Source organism: Pongo abelii, chromosome 1 (genome assembly GCF_028885655.2).
Source record: "Pongo abelii isolate AG06213 chromosome 1, NHGRI_mPonAbe1-v2.0_pri, whole genome shotgun sequence".
Classification (NCBI taxonomy): Eukaryota; Metazoa; Chordata; class Mammalia; order Primates; family Hominidae; genus Pongo; species Pongo abelii.
The window spans coordinates 89975843-90003538 of NC_071985.2; the positions used below are offsets into that span (position 1 = coordinate 89975843).

At 50.0% G+C, this 27696-nt stretch overlaps 1 protein-coding gene and 1 non-coding gene across 6 annotated transcripts in view; one reads left to right on the forward strand and one right to left on the reverse strand.

The window, feature by feature from the left end:
* VANGL2 (VANGL planar cell polarity protein 2) overlaps positions 1-17633 on the reverse strand; it is a 28116-nt gene extending 10483 nt beyond the window's left edge. Inside the window, exons 1-3 of one of the 5 annotated variants that reach the window (XM_024239509.2) lie at positions 17327-17633; positions 2319-2579; positions 2045-2165 (exon numbers count right to left, since the gene is read on the reverse strand). In XM_024239509.2, coding sequence (XP_024095277.1) covers positions 2045-2165; positions 2319-2389 — 192 coding nt within the window. In that variant the 5' untranslated portion in view covers positions 2390-2579; positions 17327-17633. Of the gene's footprint in view, positions 1-2044; positions 2166-2318; positions 2580-9574; positions 9664-12188; positions 12375-16865; positions 16884-16932; positions 17040-17326 lie in introns of those variants that run through there. The other 4 variants (XM_054527001.1, XM_063727124.1, XM_063727117.1 and 1 more) reach the window with 4 other exon arrangements.
* Positions 17634-25276: 7643 nt separating this feature from the next.
* LOC112130876 (U4 spliceosomal RNA) lies at positions 25277-25416 on the forward strand. Its single transcript, XR_002913053.1, has one exon. It is a non-coding gene; the product is annotated as a U4 spliceosomal RNA (small nuclear RNA).
* The last annotated feature ends 2280 nt before the right edge of the window (positions 25417-27696 follow it).

Below are 27696 nucleotides of genomic sequence, written 5' to 3' on the forward strand. Positions count from 1 at the left end.
TGGAAGTCCTGCCGGGCGCAGGGGCTCATGCCTGTAATCCCAACACTTTGGGAGGCCGAGGTGGGCAGATCACATGAGGTCGGGAGTTCAAGACCAGCCTGACCAACATGGAGAAACCCCGTCTCTACTAAAAATACAAAAAAAAAAAAAAAAAATTAGCTGGGTGTGGTGGTGCATGCCTGTAATCTCAGCTACTCGGGAGGCTGATACAGGAGAATCGCTTGAACCCGGGAGGCGGAGGTTGTGGTGAGCGGAGATCGCGCCATTGCACTCCAGCCTGGGCAACAAGAGCAAAACTCCATCTCAAAAAAAAAATTATGGAAGTCCTATCTAAGTTCCTTCCAGCATGCCATGATTTCGGCAGAAGCTAGAGGAGGAGCCTCCAGGGCAGAAATGGCATGAACTGAGGCACCCAAGGGCTATGAGAGCAGAGGATCCCTGTGCAGAAGCACAGCAAGGTGCAACCAGAAAGGTGAGGCAGAGAGCAGCCAGGCAGGGTTTGTGCAGGCCACGCTGCAGTGCTGGGCTGGGCAATAAGCACCTGTTCTCCGGGCATGGAGAGCCACTGAAGGTTTCCAACTAAGGGAGTAACCTGACCAAAGCAGCACAGAGAAGAAGAGAAGACCCCAGGGTTAAAGGGGTGAAGGTGTGAAGGACACTGTGCAGACTCAAGGCCACTCTGGGTCTCTGGTCTGTAAGGCCACCTCTGTTGGGCCATCTAAATGTCTACAGCACAGAGGCTGCCTGTCCTTGGAGGCAAGAAGATGGCCAGGCTGAGGTCCCCAGGTGCCCCTCTAAGTGTGGTCTGCTCAAGCTGTTTCTCTGCAGTGGCTGGAGGCCATCCCACAGAGGAGTCCCAAGACCACCAGTGGCCTTCAGCACCCACACCCTTCACTCCTAGGACAGCCTGGGGATATGGAATCACATCCTGACACCCAGGAGGTTCAGGTTACAGGATGAAGGCAGCCCGACAGCACCAGTGATTAGGGAGGTTGAGGAACCTCCTCTCTACAGGATGGGGAACGAGTCTGATGTGAAGATAGAAAGCAGATGCACTGACTGCCTTCAGCTCAAAGCCCTGGGTCTGCTCCCGGCCCTCTGACCCCTAGACATACTGCCCACCCCCTCCAAGGACCAACAGCTTGGGATCTCCTCCCCAATAGTAGGTGAGCTGGTCATGTCTCAGGGTCACTTCAAGAACTCATGAGGCCAGGCCCCAGGAAGAAGGGATTGGGAGAAAGGGAAAAAGAACATTTCCTTCATGTATTGACCCGCTCCCAAGGACCAGGAATTCCCAATGTCAGCCACAGAGATTTCTTCTGAGGAAAAAGGAGCTGGGAATCTCCAGCCCCCAAAGATGATCCCAAGGGGAATGAGACTTGGGCAACCTCAGTGTCACCTAAAATCCTGCCTCTGCCCTATTCCAGGACTGTGTTCTGCCCACTGTCCTCCCTACCAGGTGAGCACAGTGGGCAACAGAGGTTAGAATAGAAAACCTGCTCACCCCTGTCCTGGAGAACTCTCTCCCAGGTCCTTGCTCCATCCCTCAGCCTCACTTCTTGTTCCTTGCGCTTTCTCCATCTACTCTTCCCATACTCCTTTCCCAAGATCTAGGTGACGCCATTCTACAGGCTGACACCAGAGGCTCCACCTCGAGGCTCCAGGAAAACTCAGCTTTGCTCACACACACCCCAGGCCCAGCCACCACCACCACCCTCCTGCTCCAGACTCCCAGCGGGCCTGACTGGCGGGCAGCAGCTCCAGAGGAGCTGGCCAATACCCATCACACAGCCCAGGTCACCCCCCACTCCTCTGGAGATAAGGAAGGAGAGGCTGCTGCTTCCAAAGGGATCTCTATACTGAAATTCCTGAAGGTCCTACCTTAAGACACTAAGCCAAGCTAAGTGTAACACAAGACACGCTCCCCGATCTGGCGGCTGTCTGAGACCAGGTTTCCAAGCCCTCCCCCACTCCGTGGAGCCTCCAGCCCCTCAGGAGCAGTCTGAAAATGCCCGGTCTGGACCACCGCATCCCCAGTGCTCACCCGCTCATCCCCTCGTGTGGACTCATTGTCCAGCAGGGGCTCCCCGGGAGCCTGGATTGTCACCGACTTGTCCCCTCGGCTCCCATCTCGACTCTTAGAGCGGTGTCGGTCCCGGCGGTCCCTGCGGCAGGAAGCCAGAAAAGGCACAGGAAGTCCAGTGGTGGACCAGGGTCTTCTCAGCAGCCACCCTACCCCACCACCCCTGCACGTGCCCACCTCTTAACAGCCCCCAACCCTCCCTCCACCACGCATGTCACCCTGCATGCCTGCCCACCTGTGCTTGCGGGAGCTGCGGGAGTGGCCCGACTTGTAGGAATAGCCCGAGTACTGGGACTCAGTGTCCATGGCGTCTGAACGCCGCGCCTTGTAGCGCTCCAGGGCCGCAGGCTGGGGCCTCTTGGGGGGCCCCACAGCCACCTCCTTCAGCACCGGCTTCTTTAGGCCAAGAGGCACCTTCAGGAAGTCAACTGTCACCCTGAGGGACTCTATTTTGCTGGACGGGTGGGCTTGTCTCAGAGAAAATCCAGCGACGCTCCTGGTGAGAGGAAGAAGCTGGTTAGAGGCGGCTGGAGCTCCCTGTGGGGTCAGGGCAGAGGAAGACCATCCGCACACAACAGCCACAGGAGGCTCAAATGAGCCCAGCCATAGCCTGAGAATATCTCCACCCAGGTTCCTGCTGTCCACTGGGCCCAGTTCCTCCTACCCTTCTCTAGAAAGAGCCCTGCCAGGCTGTGCCAAGGACTCAGGCATGGGGGAAGATGGCGAGCAAAGGCTCCCAGGGCAGGAAGGCTCATCCAGAATGACCCAACCCCAAGCCCTCTGGAAGGGAGGAGCAGGGCATTGCTTCCCTATTCTCAGCCAGGAAAACCGAGGCGTGAAGAGGGCAGGTTCTGGCCAGGCCAACAGGCTGAACCAGTGGACACCTCAGAGAGCAGAAAGGAGCGGGCTTCTGTCCAGGGGCTACCCCAGGCCTCTCCTCCCCATGCTACACCTCCTCCCCTCACTCATACTTTCTGAGTGTGCCCACAGCGGGCTGCTTCCCTTCGTACCATCTCCCTAGCATTTACTTCAAACACACCCAGTGTTACTGGTAAGATCAGGTTGGCAGCTTCCTTGAGGCTGCCACACATATGCACAGCCCCAGGTGAGGGTGAGGGGTGGAAACTATGGATAATATGGTAGGGGATGGGAGGAGAAGACAAGTTTCTACTTGCCTAAAGTTCTGAAACAGGCAAGGCACAAGTTTATCTGCCTACTTACAGGCTTATCTTTCAACCATACTTCACCTTCTGATTCTGCAGAGGGAATGACCTCTCCTCTCTCTAACCCCCACCCAAATCTTGCTCATTCTTCAGAGCCCAGCCCCACCCCCTCATAGGAGCCCCCACCTACTCTATCTAGCACCCAATGTTATCTTCCCCGCTGACCCTGACTCCCCTAACAGCCATCACCATCCACTGAGCGCTTACTTCCTATCTTCAGTCATTGACGCATCAAATCTTGTTTGAGCACCTTCTATGAACCATGTATTCTGCTGGGTGTAAAGTGGTATAACAGACCCTGAGTTTACAGTCTAGCAGGGAAGAGGCACACCAAACAAGTAAGCAGACAAGTATAAATGACCGATTGCAGGCATGATGGAAGGGCGGAACAGCAAACTATGAGAGACACCACATGGAGTAAGGGCTACTTTAAACTTAGCAGTTCTACAAAGTCTGAGAAAATGACACCTCAGCAGAGGCCTGAAGAAGAAACAGGAATTAACCAAGCAAAGAGTGCAGGAAAATGCCCAGGGAGCAGAGGAATCACATGTGTGAAGGCCAAAGGCAGGAAAGAGCTTGTTGTATTTAAAGAACCAACAAAGGCCAGTGGAGCCAGAGTTGAGGAAGAGAGTGGGTGGTAGAAGGTGGCACTGCAGAGACAGCCAGGCACCAGGTGAAGAGCTTGAGCTTTATTTTATTCTAAGGCCACAGGAAAACTTTGAAGGATTTTAGCCATGCAGATATGGATTGAAAAAAGGGAAAAATAGAAACAGGGAGATCAGTAAGGAGGCAACTGCAGTAGTACAGGCTTGCTAAGGGTAGAGACACAATAGAGTGAGTAACAGTCATGTTTGAGACTTAACGTTGGTGGTCAAATCAACAGGACCTAATGAGCGGGAAGGGAGTGTCAAGAATCCCCGGCCTGAGCAAGGGAGCAGATGGTAGCGCCATCAGTAGGGTAGGGAAGACTGGGGAGGAAGCAGCCTTGTGAGGGAAGATAATTAGTTCAGCTTCTAGCCTGCTAAGTTAGTGGCCATGAGACAGTAGGCACCCGGGTGTCAGAAGAGCCAGACTTGGAGGAGAGTCTGAGCTGGAGGTACTGAGGGTGTGAAAAGCTATGGGGATAGATGGAACCCAGATGGCTCTGAGTTCAAAACCTAACTCTTCCACGGACATAAAGGACCCCGATATGTACACATGTCCAGAGGAAAAGGAGCAGGCAAAGGGGATGAGAAGGCCAGAGGAGGAGGGGAGCCAGAAGAGTGGGGTCTCAAGGCAGCCAGAAATTTAACAGCGTTTTGAGGTGGGAATTAAGCCAACCAGGTCAAATGCTGCTGAGAGGCTGATTATGTTAAAAACTAAAATGGGGCCGGGTGCGGTGGCTCACGCCTGTAATCCCAGCACTTTAGGAGGCCGAGGCGGGTGGATCACGAGGTCAGGAGTTCAAGACCAGCCTGGCCAAGATGATGAAACCCCGTCTCTACTAAAAATATAAAAATTAGCTAGGCGTGGTGGCAGGCGCCTGTAATCCCAGCTACTTGGGAGGCTGAGGCAGAGAACTGCTTGAACCTGGGAGGCAGAGGTTGCAGTGAGCCGAGATCATGCCACTACACTGCAGCCTGGGCAACAGAACGAGACTCTGTCTCAAAACAAAACAAAAAAAAAACCTAAAATGGATTTGTTTTGTATAGTTACCTTTACTCCAACTACTCTAAACCATCAGTAATTTGAGAATAAGCAATATGATTGATACATATTTATATCCATCTCCCCTCCCATGGGCGCAGAGCAAGGAACTGATACAACCTAGTAAATGAACATAGTCATGCTTCGCTTAACCACAGGGATACTTTCTGAGAAAAGTGTCATTAGGCAGCTGCATCCTGGGAACATCATAGAATGTACCTACACAAACCTTGACGGTATAACCTATGACACACATAGGCCTTATGGTATAGCCTACGACACACATAGGCCTTATGGTATAGCCTATTGCTCCCAGGCTACAAACCTGTACAGCATGTTACTGTACTGAACACTGTAGCCAACTGTAACACAAGGGTAAGTACTTGTGTATCTAAACATAGAAAAAGTACAGTAAAAATACAATAGTATAATTTTATGGGACCACCATCATATATGTGGTCCATCGTTGACCAAAACATCCATGACTGTACGCCTCTCTGGCTCTCAGGGAAACTATAATGACTGTAGGGAGGTGAAAGCATGTGAAATCTATTCATTCATCCTCTTAACAGAGTTCAATGGAGGCAATCCTCCATAGGATTAGTTATATTTGTCAGTATCCCCATGTGAAAGCACATGCGTGATAAGGACACACTTAGAGGACAGGGACATAATACCTTAACCCAACCATAAGCCTTTCCAAAAACCTTTGCAGCAAAAACAACCCTTATTTATCTCCCTACCTGAAAAATATATGTTGGGCTCATCTACCCACTCTCCTGAGGACCCATTTTACTGGCCTACTCCTCCTTATAGTTTAGACATCTCACCTGCATTTCTCTTGTGGTTCCAGCCTATTCTTTCTAGTCTTCTTCATAAAAACTGAAATTTGCCAGGAGGCTCAAAGACAACAAGTGGGTCACAGAGTGACATGGGGGTAGAGAAGCGGGTGGAGAAGTAAACAACTGCCATGGACTAGAGTCTAGACACACACACTAGATCCCAGGCTGTCCATCTCCTCATCCTCCTGTATACCCACCATCTGCCAAAGCCAACAGCCAGAAGAGCCAGGGATGTGCACTCAAAGATCTGAGTTCAAAACCTAACTCTTCCACTGACTAGCTGTGTGACCATGTGCAAGTTACTTAACACCTCTGTGCTTGTAGCCTGGTAAGCTCATTAGTAAAATCGGGAAGATAATGATGCCTTTTCATGGGGTAGCTGTAAGGATCATGAGGGTGAAAGAAGTACTTTTATAAATGGTTCAGCTAGTAATTAGTTAAGCAATTAACAAGTTTTAGCTCCAGGATCACTCATACTCCAATCCACAGACACTTCCTCTGAGACTAGGGAAAGAGGTGGTATAAATAAACCCTGCTGTTCGTACAACTAAATAAAGAAGTCTCACACACACACAGACACACCAACCAGAACCACCACTTCAAACACACCCAGGAGGTAAACTGATGCCATTGCATTTCCCCTACAGATAAATTTCAAACCAGACAAGGGTGCCAGTCCTCTTTTGTTCTGAGCTGCCCAGCCTAGTGCTCCCTATCTTCCTCCCCTGCTACTTACTAAAGACTCAACATGAATCCTGCTCCCCTGGCCTGCCAACCCAAGTCAGAGTGCCCAAAAAGCACCAAAACACACTTCTCTCCTCCCTACCAAACACAGGTGCCAAAAATGAATCCGACTTCTGAGACCCTTGCCTGCTGTGTCTTCAAGTACCCCAGGGAACTAATCCAAGCACTGCTGCTGGGGGGCCTGGGAGGAGGGAGGAGAGGGGAGTAAAGAGAAGGGCAGAAGTTCCCCTTATTTAATCAGTCTCAAGGATCAGGGGTTTGGAGGGTCTCCCGGGTGGGCAGCATTCCCAGGGAAGAGATGGGGGGAGGGGATCACTGGATGAGATCAACAAGTGGAAACGTCAAGAGGGATGACGAGACAGGGAGGGGAGTCCGGACTTGGTGCAGGACAGGGAGCTGCCCTAGTCTGGGGAAGGGGGAGGCTGTAGAAAAGGAATGTGCCCCACTGCCTTTCACCTTGCCCCCCACTTCCCAAGACACAAACACACACACTTAGTCCCCTGCTCAAACCAACCATGGATTATCTGGGGTTAAAATGAGGCCAGGGAGGAGAGAGGGAGAGAAGAGAGAGCCTGTTACAAAAAGGAGACCCTTCTCCCCTCCAAAGGCCTTTCAGAAATAAAATTAATGGAATGTGTCTCAGTATCATCCCAAGGGGATTGGGGGGAGCTTGGCGGGGGGGGAATGTGGGGGCTTTTGTCCCGGCTGCCCAGCTTCTCCCACATTGATCACCATGGCAACAAAAGCCCCCTGTTGCCTAGGTGATGGCAGCCGGGTCCTGGAACCCATACCCAGCATCCAAAGGGAGGGAGGTTATGGAGGTGGGGGCAATAGGGACAGAGGAGGAGAGAACGGGGTTTCTCCTCTGGCGGCCCCAGCTTTTGTCTGAGCTCTGGGATCAGGTTTCTTCAGGAAACAATTGGAGGCCTCTGGAAAAAATACACTCAGAACCTGGCAACAGGCAGAGGGAGCAAGGCCCTAGAGTAGTGTGTGTGTGTGTGTGTGTGTGTGTGTGTAAGGGGGGTGGGTGTTGGCCAAAACACAGACCAGGGCGGACCAACCCTTTCCCATTTCCCACTCAAAGGAGGCGGCTCAAGTGTGCAAGGTGTTGAACACAAACGCCAGCACCCCCATGTGCGGCGCGTGCTGGGGACCGATGACCAGACGCAGGCAGCTGCAGACGCCACCTCCTGCCACTGCTCTAGCCCGGGCCCACCCCACAGCCCAGTCCCAGCTACTTTAGGCCTGGGGTGAGGTAATGAGACAGAGCATAGATGAAGATGGGGTTGGGAGAAAGAGCTGTGGAAACCAGGGTGACTAGGCCATGGAAGAAAACGGGGGCAGGGACAGAGCACAAACATGCACCTAAAAAGGGCACCTAGTGTTCCTCATCTCCACTGAGGACAGGGCTGGAAGCAGCTGCGGAGGGTGCTTGGGTTTGATTTTTAAAAGACTTCCAGCCAGACGGGAAGACGATAGGAAAGAGGACAAGAAGCCTCAAGTTCTCCTCAGACAGGAGCAGAGATCTCTGATAGGACCATTTTCCTCTCCATAGTCAGGGACTAGGGAAGGGTGGTTCTGCCTGAATACAGGGAAATGGGTGTGATTACTGCTTCAGAACCTGCCTGAAGAGTTGTCTGTGGGCCTCTGCCCACTAAAGGTCTCTGATTCCTACACAGGAGCCTGGGTCTTCCTGCATATGCCCTGCACCCCTTTCCCACTGCAGCCCGTGGGCAGGGGTATACATGTGGGCACCCCCTAGCTGCCTGGCTCCCTAATCATCACCAACCATAGTGCCAAGGTCCAAGGATATCAATATAAGTTCCATTCAAAGTGCTGGAAGCCCACCTTCAGCCATGGAGGTGGCAAGAACTAAGCCCAGGGTCCAACCTCCCAGCTCAGGATCCCAGGAGCTAGCTCTCTGTGCAGTCAGAGCACCTCACCAAGGCAGAGCAGAGACTTGAGACACGGCTGTCGCACTTCAGAGCCTTGCTTGGTTTTCCTCCTTGTCACATACCTCCCCTGAGTTTCACAGATGTGCTCAACCCAGGCAGTGCTGTCAGGCCCTGGTGGGGGGCTGAAGTTGATGGGTGTGGGAAAATGCAGACATCCAACACAGCTTCCACAGATGAGAGGAAGGTACCTGAACCTCTGACTATGCCCACATCATTCCCCTGACACCCGTTCCCCTTTCCCTTTCCCTTTCCCTTTCCCCTTCAGGAGGACACAGCTGGCTGAACAACCCTCTTCTCAGCAGTTGCCAGCACCAAGCTGAAAGGGGCCTTAGAGGGACAACCTCAAATTTTACAAATAAAAAAGTGGGACCCAGAGAGAGAAGGTTACTAGCCCATGGCTACTACTTCTACGGCAGCCCATTTCTGGCCTCCTCTGATTGTTGGAAAATCGTACTAACACTGACTTTGAGGAGTGCTCCTCTTGGAGTGAGACCAGGTTTCTCCATGAGACTGCTCTGGACGCTGGTTCCTTGAGTAGCCACAACTGCAAGAGGGCCACAACAGGAGAGGATTTGCTGACTCCATCCTGCCTCCTCTTCTCACCAGGGACAAAGAGACAGAGACTAGACAGGCCTCAGCTAAGACAGCCAGAACCAAAGAGCCTCTATCCCCAAAAGGGGTTGTTCCTGCACCCATCCATCTACCACGACTAAGAACCTTGATGTTCCTTCATCCCCATCCAGCCTTGGGCTGTGGGCAAGCCACCCATCCAGAGAGGTTGGGCTTTTGCTACCACCAAAAAGACTAAGGTACAGAGTGGGCAAGGACCAGCTCCGGACCTGGACCAAAAATGGGATGGAGATTTTGCCCCAACCCTCATTCCTAAACCCTGAAAAAGGCCGTCCTTGGGTGACAAGCTGGATCTTGGTGGGCTGAGGGGTGGGAAGGGCAGAGCAGGGAGCCCAGGAGCTGGCACCAGGTGCCCCACCCCCGCCCTGTTAACCAGGCATTCTCCCAGGACAGCCCCAGACATGAGCTCACCATCCTCATAGCCCCAGGGTGGGGGCAGGATCCTTCTCCTCACTGGGCTGAGTGGCAGAGGAGGGGTGGGATCCTGGCTGTGCTTGTGTCATCCAGGCATCTAGGCTTCCAGAGCAGCTTCTCACCAGCAGACCCCAGTGCAGAGTGCACTGCAGGGGAAGGGCCCACAGACTGGGCTCCTGGCCAGGATACCTGAGCTTGCATTCTACTTCAAAAGCAGTTGAGGAAGCGAGCCAAGCCTCTCTCCACCTACTTCCTTAATTTCCCTCAGTCTAAGGCCGGGGGTGAGGCTGGGGACCTCTAAATCCACAGACACACTGAAATACCCACCCACACACCCATACACCCACACTCTGTTCCCCCGCTGAAACCTGGAATCACTCCTGCCTGCCCCACCCAGCTCCACCCACCCTGGCTAGGCAGGTTCTGTAGAGACCTGCTCTGCTGTCTCTCTGGCACCCCCACCCCCATCCCAGCTCCCAGAAGGTACCTGCCCCCCAATACAGCACACAAAAGCACACACGTGTGCACATTCATGTCCCATAGCACCCCATTCCCTAGCCTTCCCCAGACCCATTCCTAGTCCGTCTTGAAGAGAACACTCGGGGTGGAAAGGCTGCAGGAGAAAAGGTGAGTAATCCCCCTGGCATCTGTCCCAGGTGGGGGCCGGTGGGAAGACGGGACACTAAGCTGGTGGGAAGGTAACCAGGGCTTCTGGATTCTCCGTTTAGTTTTTACCAACGGGCAGGCCCCACAGTTTCCACCACCGGGCTTTGAGCTGCTTCCTCCCTTGGCCTAGGCAGAGAACTGGCCCCTACCTGCCCACCAGGTGAGCTGTGGAAGAACCAAGAAGGAAAGCAGGCAGCTTGAGGTGTCTTCAGGGAGAGGGTGGACAATGGGAGGTGAGTGAGCTGTGCTGACCCATAAGCCAGCTTCCTGTGCACTCCAAAAACAAATGCCTCCCTCTTCATAGCCTGCTGCTCGAGGTAGGCCCCAACTGTCCCTGGCCCCAAAAGACCTTCAAAGCCTGCTCACCCAGCCCCTGCCCTGGGGTGCAAAGATGTGAAAAGCAGCTAGTTGGGAAGGGGAAGTTAGCCAACCTCGGGCTTGCTGTGAGTTGAGCGGTGAGGATGGAGTGTTGGGGAAGAGCATATGGAGGCACTGTCAGCAAAGGCTGGATTGTAGGAAAGTGGTAGAGTGGGCCTCAGGGTGTGAGATGCAGTGTGACTGGGGATGAGGGTGGCAGGGCTGGGTATCCCCATCCTGAAAACCTCCTGCTGCCTCAGCCCAAGGCCTTGGATCTGGCAACTTGGCCAGTTCTTATCTAGAAAACCAGAGCCAGCTGAAGGGCCCAAGTACCAGCCGGCCTCCACCATCGTGACCACCCCCCTACCTGAGATTCTCACTCTTCGCTGAAAATTCTCAACTCCCCCATCCCTTATATCTGCCACCTCCATTCCTGAAGTAAAGCAGGTGACAAAATGCGTGTTTTTGTTCACAGTCTGTTGTTTTTTAAGTGACTGCATTCACACCTCGGGCTCAGCACCTGTTCCTATCTAAACCCTACTTACCCTAAAAAAACCAGACCCCCTGGGCCAGGTGTGGTGGCTCACGCCTATAATCCCAGCACTTAGGGAGGCCGAGGCAGGTAGATCACCTGACGTCAGGAGTTCCAGACCAGCCTGACCAACATGGTGAAACCCCACCTCTCCAAAAAATGCAAAATTAGCCAGGCATGGTGGTGCATGCCTGTAATCCCAGCTACTCGGGAGGCTGAGGCAGGAGAATCACTTGAACCAGGGAGGCGGAGGTTGTAGTGAGCCGAGATCACACCATTGCACTCCAGCCTAGGCAACGAGTGAAACTCTGTCTCAAAAAAAAAAAAAAAAAAAACCAGAACCCCCTCCCTAGACCACAAACAAACACACCCTCTCTCTCTGACCAGGCTGAGGGAGCCAAGAACACTCTGGTGAAAACAGGAGTCTGAAGGACATTGTTAGGGGCTGTGAGAAAACCCTATAGACAATAAGGACCAGGCTCCTCCCATTCACAAACAAGACCCCACGGGCATGGTGGCCAGAGCCTACAGTCACTCCCTTCCCCCAACCCCCATCCAAAATCATGGCCCAGCAAGGAGAAAGAGACCCACCCCAGGAGAGGTTTCTGCCCACATGCTGGTCCCGCCCCAGGCTTATGACACCAAGGTGCTCCTCCTGGAGATGAGATCGTTCTCTGACTCCCACCCTCAAGGGTAGGCTTCTCTACTCCTCAGGCTGACACTGGACTCATGTTTGCTTTTCAGAAAACAGGGGAATTACTCAAGTGCAGGATTAAAGGCAATAATGAGCAATCAGACCGAACTGGAATGACAGTAGGGGAAGGTGAAGAGACTTTGGGAAAAGGAAGAGCACTGAAGTCAGACCTGGCACAGCCTTTTACGAGCTATGTAATCTCAGGTGAGTCGCTCCCCTTTTCCAAACCTGAGTTTCCTTATCTATAAAATGGGAATAATAGTGCCTACTTCAGAACGTTAAGAGTTTTCAGCAAAATAATGTATGCAGAATATTATAGATTCTGGCACACAATAGATGCTTATAAAAATGTTAGTTCCCACCTTTTCTTCTTCAGTTGGTCCACAGCCAATCCTCTCCACTTCCTGCTCCCATAACCTCACTGTAAGGAGAAACACCCCAAAATAAGATGGAACCACCCCTAGGTGCAGGGTTGGCCCTGTTCTAAATTAGACCACATCCAGGTACTGCCTGAGAGAGCAACCAAAATGCCTCTTCCTCCTCTCTGCTTCTTTCTTCAGAGGCCCTTGGATCCCCCACCTTTCCTCCTCTCCTTCCTCCTTCCTCACTTACAGTAAAGCAGACCTGGGTTCCAATCACCTCCCACTCTCCTCTAGGCTCTAAGCCCAGCTGTGTGTGGAGTGGCAGGGGAAGGAGGCCCCGAGCCTGCCACCCTACCCAGCACCCAGCTTCGTCCCACTCTCCCCTCTCCCTGCCCCACCCTGATTACCAGGATATCCTCAGGTCTGCTGATTCCAAGCCTGCTTCTCTCAAACCAGTTCCCAGCTGTTATGTCTGTAATTACCAATCTTGCCAGGAGCATCCGACAAAGCACAGCAAAACCTCATTTCCAAAGGGCCCCACCATGAAGGGCCTCTGCCTCCTACTCTGTACCAACCAGGGTAGAGACAAGGAATGCAAAAATTCTCCCTGGCCCACCACAGTTCTATCCAGACCACAACAGAGAAGGTAAGAGAGGGCTGCCCAAGCCACATCACCACGAGACAGGATAAAGAAGGGGAGGGCCGCCGTAGGGTAGAATGTGAGTAGGACTTAGTCCCAGGACTTTCCTTCACCTCTGCTGCCAAAATCTCATCATGCACAGGGTTACCCACCTGTGGAAGGGAAAAGGGAAAATTTCAGGTCAATTCAGAGAGAGGGGAAGCTGATGCCAAGTGAACAGGGAGATGGCTCCCCACAAGGATGAGGGTTGATGCATACAGGAGTGAGCTGCCCAGGAAAGAGGAGGAAAGAGCACGTTTTAAAAGTCCCATCCCCAGCCCAGACCCTGAGAAGAGGCAATAATACCCTAGCCTCTGTTCTCCCCTGATACCTCCAACTCTACCAACCCCATAGGACAAGCAGGAAAGGGATGATTAACTTTGTTTTATAGACAGAGAAACTGAGGCCAAATCCCCACTTCATACTTCAAGGTACAGGACTACCAAACACCCTGTGTGCCTTCTTGCTCACGCTCAGCCTCCACCAGCAGTGCCCTCCTAAGACCCTTCCTGTTGGCCTAACTCATCCTTTAACCAGGTAAAGTCTATCCACACAAGGGAATAATATTCAGCTATAAAATGGAATGCAGTACTAATACATGCTACATGCTACGATGTGGATTAACCTGGAAAACATTATGTTAAACGAAGGAAACCAGATTCAAAATGTCACGCATTCTATCATTTCATTTGTATGAAATATCCAGAATAGGTACATCCATAGAGACAGGATGCAAATTGGTGGTTGCAGGGGCTGGGGTAAGGGGAAATGGGGACAACTGCGTAATGGGTATGGGTTTTGTTTCGGGATGGTGCAAATGTTTGGGGACTAGACAGAGGTGGTTGTTGCATAGCACTGTGAATGTACTAAATGCCACTGTTCACTTTAAAATGGTTTATTTCCTATTATGTGAATTTCACCTTAATTTTTTTAAAATCCAGCTAACAGGGCATCTCCTCCAGGAACCTTCTCTGGCACCTCACCCCAGGGCCAAGCACTCTTCCTCTATGCTCCAGTGGCCTCCTGAACACACCTCCACACAGCACTCACTGGGCTGCAGTGAATCAACATGTTTTCGCTTGTCTCCCCTGGGAAAACGTCTTATTTGCCCCTCCATCCCCTGTACTTCACACAGCGCCTGGCAGATAGAAGAGAGTGCCCAATGTGGTCGGCCAGAGGAAGATCAGAACCAAAGCCTAGTTCTCCTGTCCCGACTCCGACCTCTCTCCCTTAACGATGATTATCCCTCAGAATCCGAACCATCCAGCTAACATTTACTATGTGCCAGGAACTGTGCAACGTGCTTTCTCTATTATTTCATTTAATCCTCATAACCCCAAGTAGGGCCTATTATTAATTCCATTTTACAGGTGAGGCTTCAAAAAGTTACCAGTTTTGTCTGATGTCACAGAATTAGAAAGTGGCAAAGCCAGAATTTAAAAGCAAACTAGGGAAGAGAGCCACTTGGTGGGGGACCAGGGATTCCTTGTGGAAGGGCTCAGTCTAGGCTTGGAGGATGTGCCTTAAGACACCTAAGAGGTTGGGGAATGGGGTTTATTACTTGCCCAGATCACACCACTGTTAAGTACTAATTCCAACCAACTCTGACTCCTTTCTCTGGCCTCACAAATGTGATGAACACTCGAGGGAAGAAGACTGGAGTCCCTAAAACTCAGAGGGGATCAGATCTCTTCCTTTTCCCTGCCAAAGCTTCTGTTAGCCAAGTTCCCTCCCCATTAACTGGAAGGACCTGGAAACCAGATGAGCAGATAAAAAACTGTCCTGCTCTAGGGCCACGGAAGGGGGGATATTTCCTCAGATCTAAAAGGATCAGGAGGAGAGGCAAACACACCAGAGAGGCCTGCCCCGGAAGAATTAGAGGAAAAAGAAGTCAGGAGCAAGACAATGGGTGAGGAGGAGCCAACGTGGCCACTGACTCCCAATCTGGAAGTACTTTCAGAAATAGCATTTCCTATTATCTGACCACATTTCCTCCTCTTTGGAAGACAGCACCCACCAGCATAATATAACATGCATGTGATCAGTGTATACAGAGCAAATAAGGTACCCCAGAGGGCCAGGGCACACCATCTTAGATGCAAGTGCCTTGCTAGCCCTGGGAGCCCTAACTATTAGACAGGTGTTGGGTTTGGGGGAATGATCCATTAAAAAAAAAAAAAGGTCTTTTCCTACTCTGCCCCATTCCTCGTTCCTCATTCCTCATTCAAACATTTTCTAATCCCTACTACTCTTATCTCCAGGCCTTAGGGAGGGTAGGGAGCCCTGAACACTAAAGAGGGAACATTCCAATTGCACATGCCCATTAGAGACTCTAACATTCCAATTGCAATTGCCCAGAGGCCATAATGGGTATGTGCAATCTCACCTTAGCTCTTAAAACTGGGTGCCTCAACCCAGCCACTGGCAGCAAAAAGAAAACTGCAAGAGTGTGCAATGAGGGAAGGCTAGTATCCTAAAGAAAGAGGTGAGCAACCCCTTCCCTACACCCCAGAAGAGAAAGGATGAGAGAGGACAGGGAGAGAAGGGAGATGTGGCTTCTTGGTGGAAAGAGACATTCACTTCCTGGATAGTCACTGACTTCCCACCACACTATCATGATGATGAGTATAGCAGTATAGCCTGCAATGGGTACCTGGCCCTTTCCCGACACACAGACACTCGGCCCTGGCCCCACACCCACAACTCCATCTCAATCATGCTTCACACCAGGGAAAACGGAAACTATGTGATAAACCACACAGACTCACTTGCAAAAGCTCCTGAAGAAACACCCTATGCCACCTTCTCAACCCCATGGGCAGGGAACCCAAGCTGTTCCCCACCAGGTCTCATCCTTCCAGACATGCTTCCTCCTCTTGTTTCCATCCCACACCAAAATCTCAAGACTCCTCAGGAACTTTAGGATCTTAGAGTCAGGGCAGAGTTAGAAGGCTCTGAAGCAGCAAACTCTAAGACGGCTTTCCAAGAGAACTGTGGCCTGAAGCTTTTAACTAAGGCTGGGAATCCAAGCATGTAGCCTCTCCAAGCGCTGGAACCCAGCCTATGATGATGGGGGAGGAAGTTCCTCTTATTCTTCTCCCTGACCCCGCCAATCTTCCAAATTCCCCTAGGACTACAACCAGACCCCTTGTTCCCTATTCCCCACAACACACGCCCTCTTCCAGAAAAACCCATCCCCCAAAAATAGGCACTTCATAAGACAACTCATTCCCTCCCACCCATAGGTCTCAGATACTTAAGGCACTACCCCTAAACCCAGGCGAGGCCATCCACGAAGTCTCAAAATCCTGCAGACAGTCTTCCTTTAGGGATTTTTGCCAGGAAAATCTGCCTGCAGAGAAAAGAGGTACCCCCGACACACACTTAGAAACATACATACCAGCTAAGGCAGGCACACACACTGATACCCATCAACACAGGTTACACACAAGAGAACACAGATTCACACCCCTTCCCAGTACACAGGTGCACACACACCTATCCACACACACTCCATTCTGCTCTTACACACCCACCTTCCTCGGTACCTACACACCTCTTTCCCATGAACCCCTCTCCCAGTACACACACATAGCCATACACGCCTTCCCCTAAGTATACATATAAACACATATCCAAACACACAGCAGATGCATGGTCAGCCGCTCCCTGGGTGCACACACTCAAGCACAGAAAAACACCTACACATCCAAACCAGGGGCCCACCTGCAGGAACATGCAGCACGTCAAGGCGTGCACACACACCAAAACAAAGAATCATGCACACGGATCCTCCACCAACCCTTCAAAACTCACTAACGCAGAGCCCACAGTCCCCTAAATGGGTAAATATGAGTGGGGAGAGGGATGCCAGCGCCTGTCCCCTCGGCCCCTATACACAGTCTACCGCCTCCAGCCCCATCCTCGGTCTGTGCATACACCCTATCTACTCTGCCCAGACCGCCCCCCTGACTCCACTCTACACCCTTAACGCATACCTGCCTCCGTCCCTCCCCACGCTCCTGAGGGGTGTATGCACCCCAAAACACCCTTGGCTTCCAATACCTCCAGACTCCGATCCTTCCACGCCTCTCCCCCCACCTCCAACACAAGCTCCCAGTCTCGGGCTTCAACCGGCTCCCCTGGGATCACTAAGGCCCCCGCCCGGGCCCAGGAAAGTCCCCGGCTCTCCAGGCCTGGGCTCCGCCCCCTCCCCACGAGCCCCTTCCCCTCCCCAAAGTTGGGGGGGTACTCCGCTGTGCAGGGGGGAAGCGGACCGGAAGGGGGTTGCCCGGAGTCCAGCCCCCCTTCCCCCATAAGCCACCCCGTTCGCTCTGGGGTCGGGCACCCCCTGGCCCCTTGCATGATTTTTCTCCTTTTCCATTTCTTTTTTTCTTTCTCTTTCTTTCTTTTTTTTTTTTTTCAAACTTTGCCCGCGCCCCCGCGGCCCGGCACTCACCCGCCGCTGCGAACTGCCGGGTGGGCTCCGCGGGCGCCCCGTTCGGCCCGTCGCCTTTGTATCCGCAGCGCTCCGGGTCGCTCCGAACTCGGCGCTCCCGGACAGGCAGCGCGCGCGATGGGGGATGTTGAGGGGGGCGTTCTTGGGTCTGGTCACCCCCTGCTCCGTCCCAGACCGCTGCCTCTTCCCCCTCAAGGCCCCGGGGGCTGGGGGCCAGGGGGGAATAGGGGGCGCTCAGGCTCCCATGGCGGGACCAAGGATCAAGGAATCAAGAATCAGGAATCAGATCGGGAGCCGGCGGCGGAGGGGGGAGGGGGCGGAGGGGGAGGGGATGAGGGTGGGGGGTGCAGGGGGCGGGGGAGCGCGAGCTCCCGGGTGCCGCCTCCCGGCTGTTCCCACAGCTGCCGCCCCTCCTACCGCCGCGTCCATTGTCTGCGGCCCCGCTCTTCCCGGAGTCGCCGCTCCCCCAGCCCTGCGCCTTCAGATGCCCGGCGGCCCTCCCCGATCCTGGGAATCCGCGGTGGGGCTGACACTCGGGTCCCGAACGGTGGGCAAGGCAATGCCTCGATTCTTGGCCTTGGCCCAGCCCGCAGTCCCTCCTGGGGCTGTCTTCCTCGACCCCTCCTGTCGGAGAAGGAGCCCCCAGATTCCCGGGGCTGGCCATATTCTCTTTAGGGCCACGGACCCGGCTACACAACATCCAATGGAATCTGGGACGTGGGAAGATTGATTTTTTTCCCCCAGGGGTCCGAGAAGGGAGGGTCATCCCTGATTTTAATTAATGGCGAGAGACGCACGCCTCTTCCCATGCATACGGGGATTTCCCTGACACCATCACCACCATATCCCCTCCTTCCAAAAATAATTTAATTACTTGGAGTTCTAGCTGCGAGCAGCGACCGCCCCAGTCAGTCTGGGACGCTCCCTCATTAACACGTTTTTCCTCCCCTCTGGTTGGAGTGTTGGGATTAATTACAAAGGGAACCCTGCCCTGGGGAAGAAGGGGAGGAGGAGAAGACGCGGGCGCGCCTGGGAGTTTGAATGGCAGAGGAGAGGGGGCCTTCTCCCAGGAAACCTCCAAGAGGAAAAATGCCTTGGCCAGTTGGGTCCCCAACCCCAAGCAGGCAGATTGTCCATCCCAGGAGTTTCAGATACTTTAGAGTTGAAGGTGCCACACAGGGATTGTAGGGTCTCACAAAATATCCTACACGTTTGGGGCATTTGTGCCTCCCAGTATGCCAAGAAACCAGTTAGGGTTCTTTTATATGTGACCCTAGAAGAGTGACCCCACACCGTAAAAGCCTGGGCTGTGGGAAGTCCATGTTCCCCCTGGAGTAAGTGAAAGCAGTATTCAATTATCATTAGTGTTATTGCCGTGCAACCCGCCACTTAGAGTAGTATCATTTCAAAAGCATCTTCACATAAGCAGGCCAAGGCCTTTTCAATATCTCAGCCTCCTTCAGTTTCCAGTCCTGGCACCTGCTCGAACAACCCTGTGATTAAGGAATCCCAGAGAAGGAGACTCCCAGCCTCTGTTCCTCACTTGTTGGGAATTTTTGCTCCTCCCTGAGGAAAACTATTTCCTGAGACCTAATCTCACCCCTTTTGATGGTTCATTCTAACCTGTCCAAAGACGAGGACAGAACCAACTATGCTGCATTGTTCAAAGATGCAGAACAATAAAACACACTTCCTTTCTCCTTTGCCCAAACTCTGCCTTTCCTCATCCCTGCCTCCAGTAGTATGGGTAAGCAGGTGACTCAGCACCAAGACTACATGAAATATGCAGAATCATCATTTCAGGTACCCAAGTCCCTGCATGCGTCCAGGCACTCATTCACCTTGTGCCTGTCATGTGCAGGCACTGGGCTGCACTGGGGCTCCTGGCAGTGACCACGACCAGGTGTATAAGGGAGTGGCAGGAGAGCTGGGGAAGGGTTAAGGGAAGTAGGGAGGACATGGGTGTCCCCAGCCCTGCCCCAAAGCACACCCCAGTGCTAGGCGGCTAGTGTGTAATTTGACACAGAGTTGGGGCTGCCATGGCACTGTCTGACTCTCAGGCAGATTTAGGGTGAATTACCTTCACATGCTGCTAGCCTGTTTCACAGACCTCAAAAGGGCCCAAAGAACTGGAAAAAGGCCTTCTGATGCCAGAATTACAGATAATTCCATAGTCTGGCCCCACTGAAAGCTTGAAACCTAAGTCAGGATGTTAACAGACAAGGCTTCCCGATTAACAGGTATCAGGCATCAGGCTAGAATAAGCTTGGTCCCTCCTTTCTCTGACGGTGAGGTTGGGGGCTTTCAGTTACATCTCTGCAATGAAAACACTGGATTACAGAGTACAACAAAAAATTTTATTGGTGCGGTCTGTCCCATTCAGCAATTCTCTGTACTACCTTCTACCTTCACCCCAGGATAGAATCCCGTCTGGATTTCACACGTCCCCAAGTCACTGAGTAAGCAAACAGAGACCCAACTAGAAGGCCCATGTGCCCTATGGTCTAAGGGACCTAGCTTAATTCTTTAGAAGGAAGGAGAGCACTGAAATGACATTCAACTGAGATTTTCCCAAAGGGGCCAACCTATAATAACAGAGGGAGGCCAGGAGCCTGAGGGACAACAGAATGGAACAGATTGGATTTTGTACAGCTCCTGTCCTTGAGGACATAGTCGAGTTTCTTAATTTCTTCAAGCCTCAATTTCTGCTTATATAAAAAGGGTCTAACGAGGTAACAGAAGGAACACCCTCCATATACCCATAGTGCCACAGTCAATTCCCAATCGAACTTCCCCTCTCTGTTCTATGCCTAGGATACTTCTCTTAGGAGAGAACACTTCTCTAGGACACTTCTTTCAGTACTCTTCCTCGGGGAAGGAGGCCCCTAGCTAAAAGCCAGGGCCCTCCATTAAAGCCCTTTCAACGCCTCACCAGCTCACTAGGTGGAGGTGGGGCTGGTGGGGTCAGATCAGAGGCTTCCCAGGAGCCCTGGGAGTTGGACCCTCCTGGGGAAGATTCAAGGAGCTCAAGAAGTGACAGTAGACTCTCTCTGAGGGAAGGTCCAGACTATAGGGAAGCACCTACCTACTTCCTGTGTGGATGAAGCTGTCCCTGGAGGTCAGGCCCAGACCGCAGTAGCAAAAGTTAGGTTTTCTGCTCTGATGAAAAGTAGGGCCTTTTTATAATGCTGCTCAGAGAAAGGGAATCCTTGGTACCTTACTCATAGAAGCTTCACACGCTAGCAGAATGGCCATCAAAGTGTTTCCATGTGAGCAATTAGCAATTTTAGCCACCTCCCAGGTACAGATGACTGCAGTAATGTACCCACATGCAGGGCCACAATCACCATCTACTTCCAGCCCTGCTGATGAGCCTGGGGACAAGTTGATCTCCCGGAATAGTTAGAGATCTTTCCCCAGCACCCACCTTCCCAGAAAGGCTACTCTCGATGCTCACAAAAGGATTTCCAGACCCAGTCTATATTGGGAAATACCGGGGTTCTGGGGGTGAGGGGTTTCCCCTCTCACTTTTAGTAAAAAAAAAAAAAAAAAAAAAAAAAAGAATAAAAATAGCTCACACACAAAAAAACTTAACTGGTCAAGAACTGTATTATGTCATAGGCTTGTGGTGAGGTGTCTCTCATGTGAGATCCTGATCTCTAAGAAGAAGAACCACGCCTCATTCATTTCTACATCTCTGGCACATAAAATTCAATAAGTTAGCATTAGCTGCCTTCCCTTCTAGCTTCCTTCTCTTTCTCCCTTCCTCATCTATGAAACCTTGACCACTCTCTATTCATCCAACCTTTATTAAGTGTGAGTTTCCTCAAATCCAATCCCATTATCATTAATCAAAAATGTTACCTGCAATTAAACCAGTGGTTGTGAACTTTGACTGCAGATTTTAATCACCTTGGAAGCTTTGAAAACACATCAATGCCCAGGACCATCCCAGACTAATTAAACCAGAAACTTCTGAGGTATGACCCAGCTATTGGCATTTTTTTTTAAGTACCTCATTGATTCTAATGTGAGAGCCACTGAATTAAACTCTTTCTGATTTCCTTCCTCCTTCTTGGGAAGAATAAACACTCTCCACCTCCCTTGCCTGGGACTAGGCCCTGCAGGTGTGCGTTATATCCTGTCCTTTCCCACCTTCGTCTATTATTCCCAATCTCTCCTGTAACTAACTTTGGCCTCTTCACTGATCTTTGCCCAGCAGACATAATAAAATGAAATACCTTCCTCCACTCAGCAGCCTCCTCTTGCTTTAGCCTTCGCTTTTATTTCTTTCTCATCCAACCTTCTTAAAACAGTAGATTCTTAGGCCGGGCCTGGTGGCTCACGCCTGTAATCCCAGCACTTTGGGAGGCTGAGGTGGGTGGATCACCTGAGGTCGAGAATTCAAGACCAGCCTGACCAACATGGAGAAACCCCTCTCTACTAAAAATACAAAATTAGCCGGTCGTGGTGGCAGGTGCTTGTACTCCCAGCTATTCAGGAGGCTGAGGCAGGAGAATCTCTTGAACCCAGGAGGAGGAGGTTTCAGTGAGCCGAGTTCGTGCCATTGCACTACAGCCTGGGCAACAAGAGTGAAACTCCGTCTCAAAAAAAAAAAAAAAAAGAAGAATAGATTCTTTACTATCTCCCTTCCTCACTTCACTCCTCAGCTCCTTGCACCCCAGCCATCCTTCCATTGTGTTTTCTACTCCTGACTTCAAATATTGTTATTTCCCAGAATTCAGCCTTTGGCCCCCTTACTCCCCTTACTCCACATGCTTTTCCAAAGCAATGTCATTCACTCCTGTGGCTTCAGTCAGTGCTCACTTATGAGTGCTGCTAAATCCAGGTCTAACTTGTGAGCATAAGACTCAAATTTTCAACTTCCTACCATACGTTTTAACTTGGATATTCCTTGGGTATGTTAAATGTAATAGGTTTAAAAGGAACAGCATTATCTTCCTTCCACCTCTATCCCCTTGGCTTATTCAGACCCTTATCATTTCCAAACATGTCTCATTCCCTTCCAATCCATCTTCCTCCTGTTGCCAATGTGATTTTTATGAAAGGGAAATCAGCCTGTCACTCTCTTACCTTAAACAATCCATGGCTTCCCACTGTCTACAAGATAAAGTCAAAACTTTTTGGCACCATACATAAGAAACTTCAGGCCCCAACTCATTGCCCTTCTCCAGGCTTATCTCCTAGTGCTCCCTGTGCATTTAAAGCCCAAACTTTCAACACACATACATCCAAACTATACCCATCCACTCATTGTTCTGCCAATTTGAGGCTCTATTACTTCTCTGCCTTCTCACAAAGTTTCCTTTGCCTAAAATGCCTTCCTCCTTCTTTCTGCCTGGAAAGTTTTGTTCATCCTTCAAGACTCAACTGTGGCCTCCTCTGCAACTCTTTACCAACTTTCCCAAGCAAAGCTAGATGACCCCACACCCAGAGAACCTGCTTTGTGCTCTCAAAGCTCTGCATACCTTTGTTTTAGCATTTATGACATTGTATGGTAATTTCTTAATAATAATTGTACGGTAATTTCTCAATAATAGCATTTTGAGGTTGGAAGAGACTTTCTGAATTTTACAGATGAGGAAACAGGTACAAAGTAAGTGCCTCATTGCCCAAAATCATACGGCTAATTAGTGGCAGCACCAGAACTAAAACCCAGGTCTCCTGACTTACTGTTCAGTAGTCTGTCAACTGCACCACATTAACTGAGCATGGTTTCATCTGAAATAAAGATACAGGGTAGTGACTCCTAGCCTTTTGTGGACTTTTGAGACTTTGATGAAAGCTACAAGCGCTCCCCAGAACAATGTACACATGTACACACACAGAATTCACATCCATTCTCAGGGCATACAGGAGGGTACGTGTGGCATTGGTTTAAAGAGAGAAAAATCCAGAAGTAGCAAAACCAGTAAGAAGTCTAATTAAATAGTTTGGGGGCAGAGTGGGGGAGGGGAGTTGAGCCTGGCTCCAAGGCTGTGGGGATAGATAAGGATAGAAAAGAAAGCTCGTTGCCGGGCACCGTGGCTCAGGCCTGTAATCCCAATACTTTGGGAGGCTGACGTGGGTGATCACGAGGTCAGGTGTTCAAGACCACCTGGCCAACATGGTGAAACTCCGTCTCTACTAAAAATACAAAATTAGCTGGGCATGGTGGTACATGCCTGTAATCCTAGCTACTTGGGAGGCTGAGGCAGGAGAATTGCTTGAACCTGGGAGGCAGAGGTTGCAGTGAGCCGAGATCACGCTATTGCACTCCAGCCTGGGCAACAAGAATGAAACTCCATCTCAAAAAAAAAAAAAAAGCTGAAATTTGGAAGAGATGACCTGCAGGTGGGATGAATAGGGTTGAGGAACAAAGAGGCATTTAAAATGACTCATAGGCTTCTGGTATGTGTATTAAAGAAACTGGTGATGCCATACATAAAATTAGGGGCTATTGAGAGAGCAGGTTTAAAGGGTAGATCATATGTGGGATTTGACAGGTATCTCAGGTATCTGTGGACTATCAGGGTAGGGACATCCGTAGGAAGCTGTTAATAACGTAAGTACTTTCCACATCTCTCCTGCCACTCTTTCTCAGGCCATCTGAACAATCTATTATTCCCTAGCCCAAACACATGCTTTACTTCCTCCAATCCCATTGTTCATCTTATTGCCTCTATATGGAGCACCCTCCTTACACCATCACTTATATGCAAAATATTTCAAGGTTCAATTTGAATATTTTCTTGGGTAAGTCATTCCTGACATCATCAGTTTGACTTAATATCTCTCTGCTGTAAAGTCCCAAATCTTTCTCTGAATCTCTCCCACCATATTCACTATTTTGTCTTTTTTTTTTTTTGAGACAGGGTCTTGCTGTGTTGCCCAGGCTGGAGAGCAGTGGCATCATCTTGGCTCACTGCAGCCTCAACCTCCCCAGGCTCAGCTGATCATCCCACCTCAGTCTGCCGAGTAGTTGGGACCTGCCACCATGCCCAGCCAACTTTTGTATTTTTTGGAGAGACAGGGTTTCGCCATGTTGCCCAGGCTGGCCTCCAACTCCTGACCTCAACTGATCCACCTGCCTTGGCCTCCCCAAGTATTAGTATTACAGGTATGAACCACCATGCTCGGCCATATTCACTATTTTGAATTTCAGTTATTTATGTTCCTGAGAAAAAGAGGCAAGAAGAAACAAAGGATAGATGGTACAGATAGATAACAAATAAGACAAAAAGTTAAACCAGGCTGTATCAATAATCACATTAAATATAAATGGTCTAAATACTCCAATTAAAGGCCAGGTGCAGTGGCTCATGCCTGTAATCCCAGCACTCTGGGAGGCCAAGGAGGGCAGATCAGTTGAGGTCAGGAGTTCGAGATCAGCCTGGCCAACATGGTGAAACCCTGTCTCTACTAAAAATACAAAAATTAGTCAGGCGTGGTGGGGTGCACCTGTAATCCCAGCTACTTGGGATGCTGAGGCAGGAGACTCACTTGAACCCAGGAGGCGGAGGTTGCAGTAAGCCAAGATCGTACCACTGCACTCCAGCCTGGGTGACAGAGTGAGACTCAGTCTCAAAATACATACATACATACATACATACATACATACATACATACATACTCCAATTAAAAAGCATAATTTGTCAGATTAGATTATAAAAGCAATATCTAACTGTATACGGCCTAAAAGAAATCCTTTTAAATATAGACAGAAATAGGTTAAAGCTAAAGGGGTAGAAAAAATGTACCATGCTAATGCTAATCAAAATAAAGTTGGAATGGCTATACTAATACTAATAATGTAGATTTCAGAGCAAAGAATATTGCCCGGGATAAAAAAGGATCATTTCATAATGATAAAGAAGTCAATTCATCAAAAAGACGTAATAACTCTAAACACTTATGTACCCAATAACAGAGATTCAAAGTACGGGAAGCAGCTTTGCACAATGGCAAGTATCATAGCCAATGAGGTTTATCTGAGGCATGACTATTGCTAATTGAAAACTTCTCCATACCCCACTGCGATGACTTGCAGCATAGTCAGCACTGACAATTTTTGACAGTCTATACGAAGACTGAATTTGAAAAAAAAAAAAAAAAAGCTGGGCTAGTCATAGTGGCTCACACCTATAATCCCAGCACTTTTGGGAGGCCAAGGTAGGTGGATCACTTGAGCTCAGCAGTGCAAGACCAGCCTGGGCAACATGGTGAAACCCTGTATCTACTAAAAATACAAAAATTAGACAGGCGTAGTGGTGTGTACCTGCAGTCCCAGCTACTCAGGAGGTGGAGGCTGAGGCATGAGAATCGCTTGAACCCAGGAGGCAGAGGTTGTGGTGAGCTGAGATCTTGCCACTGCACTCCAGCCTGGGCAACAGAGTGAGACTCAGTTTCAGAAAAAAATAAAAATACAAATACAAAAAATTAGCTGGGCATGGTGGCTCACACCTGTAGTCCCAGCTACCTGGGAGGCTGAGATGGGAGGATCACCTGAGCCTGGGGAGGTGAAAGCTGCAGTAAGCCATGATTGTGCCACTGCACTGCAGCCTGGGTGACAGAGTAAGACTCTCTCTTTATCTCTCTCTCTCTCTCTCTGTATGTATATATGTTTGTGTGTATATGTGTGTGTGTGTGTGTGTGTGTGTGTATATATATATATATATATATAAAACATGAAGCAAAAACCAATAGAACTACAAGGATAAATTGACAAATCCACAATGATAATCAGTAATATCAATACCCATACCTTAATAATTGATAGAACAAATAGAAAATCAGTAAAGATATAAAAGATTTGACTGACAGTATCAACTAATTTGACTAATTGATTATAGAATATTCCATCCAACAGCAGAATTTTTTTAAAGAACATTGCACATGGAACATTTACCAAGATAGCCATAAAATAAGTAGTAATCAATTTTAAAAGAATCAGATTATATAAAATATATTTCCTGGTTACAATGGTATTAAAGTAAATATCAATAATAGAAAGATATCTAGAAAATCTCCAAATAAAATACCAGAAACTGGAAAGGGTGGAGGGGAAGGAAAGGATGAAGACAGGTTGATTATGTATACAAACATATAGTTAGATAGGAGAAATAAGTTCTAATGTTTGATAGCACACTTGGGTGACTATACTTAGCAACAATATTATGTATATTTCAAAGTAACTAGAGGAGAGGACTTGAAATGATACCAGAACTTAAAAATGATAAACACTCATTACCAAGGTGATGGGTGATAGAAATCTGACATCAAGGTGTTGGCAGGGCCGTGCTTTCTCTGAAGGATCTAGGAGAGAGTCCTTCCCTGCTTCTTCCAGCTCCTGGTGTTTTCTAACAGTCCAGGGCATTCCTTGGTTTGTAAATTAATCACTCCGTTCTCTGCCTCCATTGTCATTTGGCTGGATTCTCTATCTGGATCTCTGCATCATCTTCCCTCCCTGTGTGTCTATGTCCAAATTTCCCTCTTCTTAAAGGGCACCAACCATATTGGATTAAGGGCCCATCTTACTCCATTACCTCATCTTAATGAATTGCATCTGCAAAGACCTCTATTTCCAAACAAAGTCACAGTCACAGGTACCAGGGGTTAGGACTTCAATATATCTCTTGGAAGGAAGGGTCAATTCAACCCATAACACTAGCAATGAACACTCAAAAGATTAAATTTAAAACACCATTTACAGTGACACCAAAAAATGTAAAATACTGAGAGATAAATCCAGCCAAAGATGTGCAAGTCCTATGCACTGAAAACTATAAAATATTGCTCAAAAAAATTAAAGAAGGTTGGAGTCCGTTCCAAGATGGCCAAATAGGAAGAGCTCCGGTCTGCAGCTCCCAGCGTGATTGACGAAGAAGATGGCTGATTTCTGCATTTCCAACTGAGGTACCTGGTTCATCTCACTGGGACTGGTTGTACAGTGGGTACCACCCACGGAGGGCAAGCCAAAGCAGGGCGGGGCGTCGCCTCACCTGGGAGTGCAAGGGGTTTGGGGATTTCCCTTTCCTAGCCAAGGGAAGCTGTGACAGACTGTACCTGGAAAAACGGGACACTCCTGCCCAAATACTGCACTTTTCCCAAGGTCTTAGCAACCCGCAGACCAGGAGTTTCTCCACTGCGCCTGGCTCAGTGGGTCCCATGCCCACAGAACCTTGCTCACTGCTAGTGCAGCAGTCTGAGATTGACCTGCAAGGCAGCAGCCTGGCGGAGGGAGGGGTGTCTGCCATTGCTGAGGCTTCAGTAGGTAAACAAAGTAGCCTGGAAGCTTGAACTGGGCAGAGCCCAACACAGCTCAGCAAGGCCTACTGCTCTACAGACCTCACCTCTGTAGGCACGGCGCA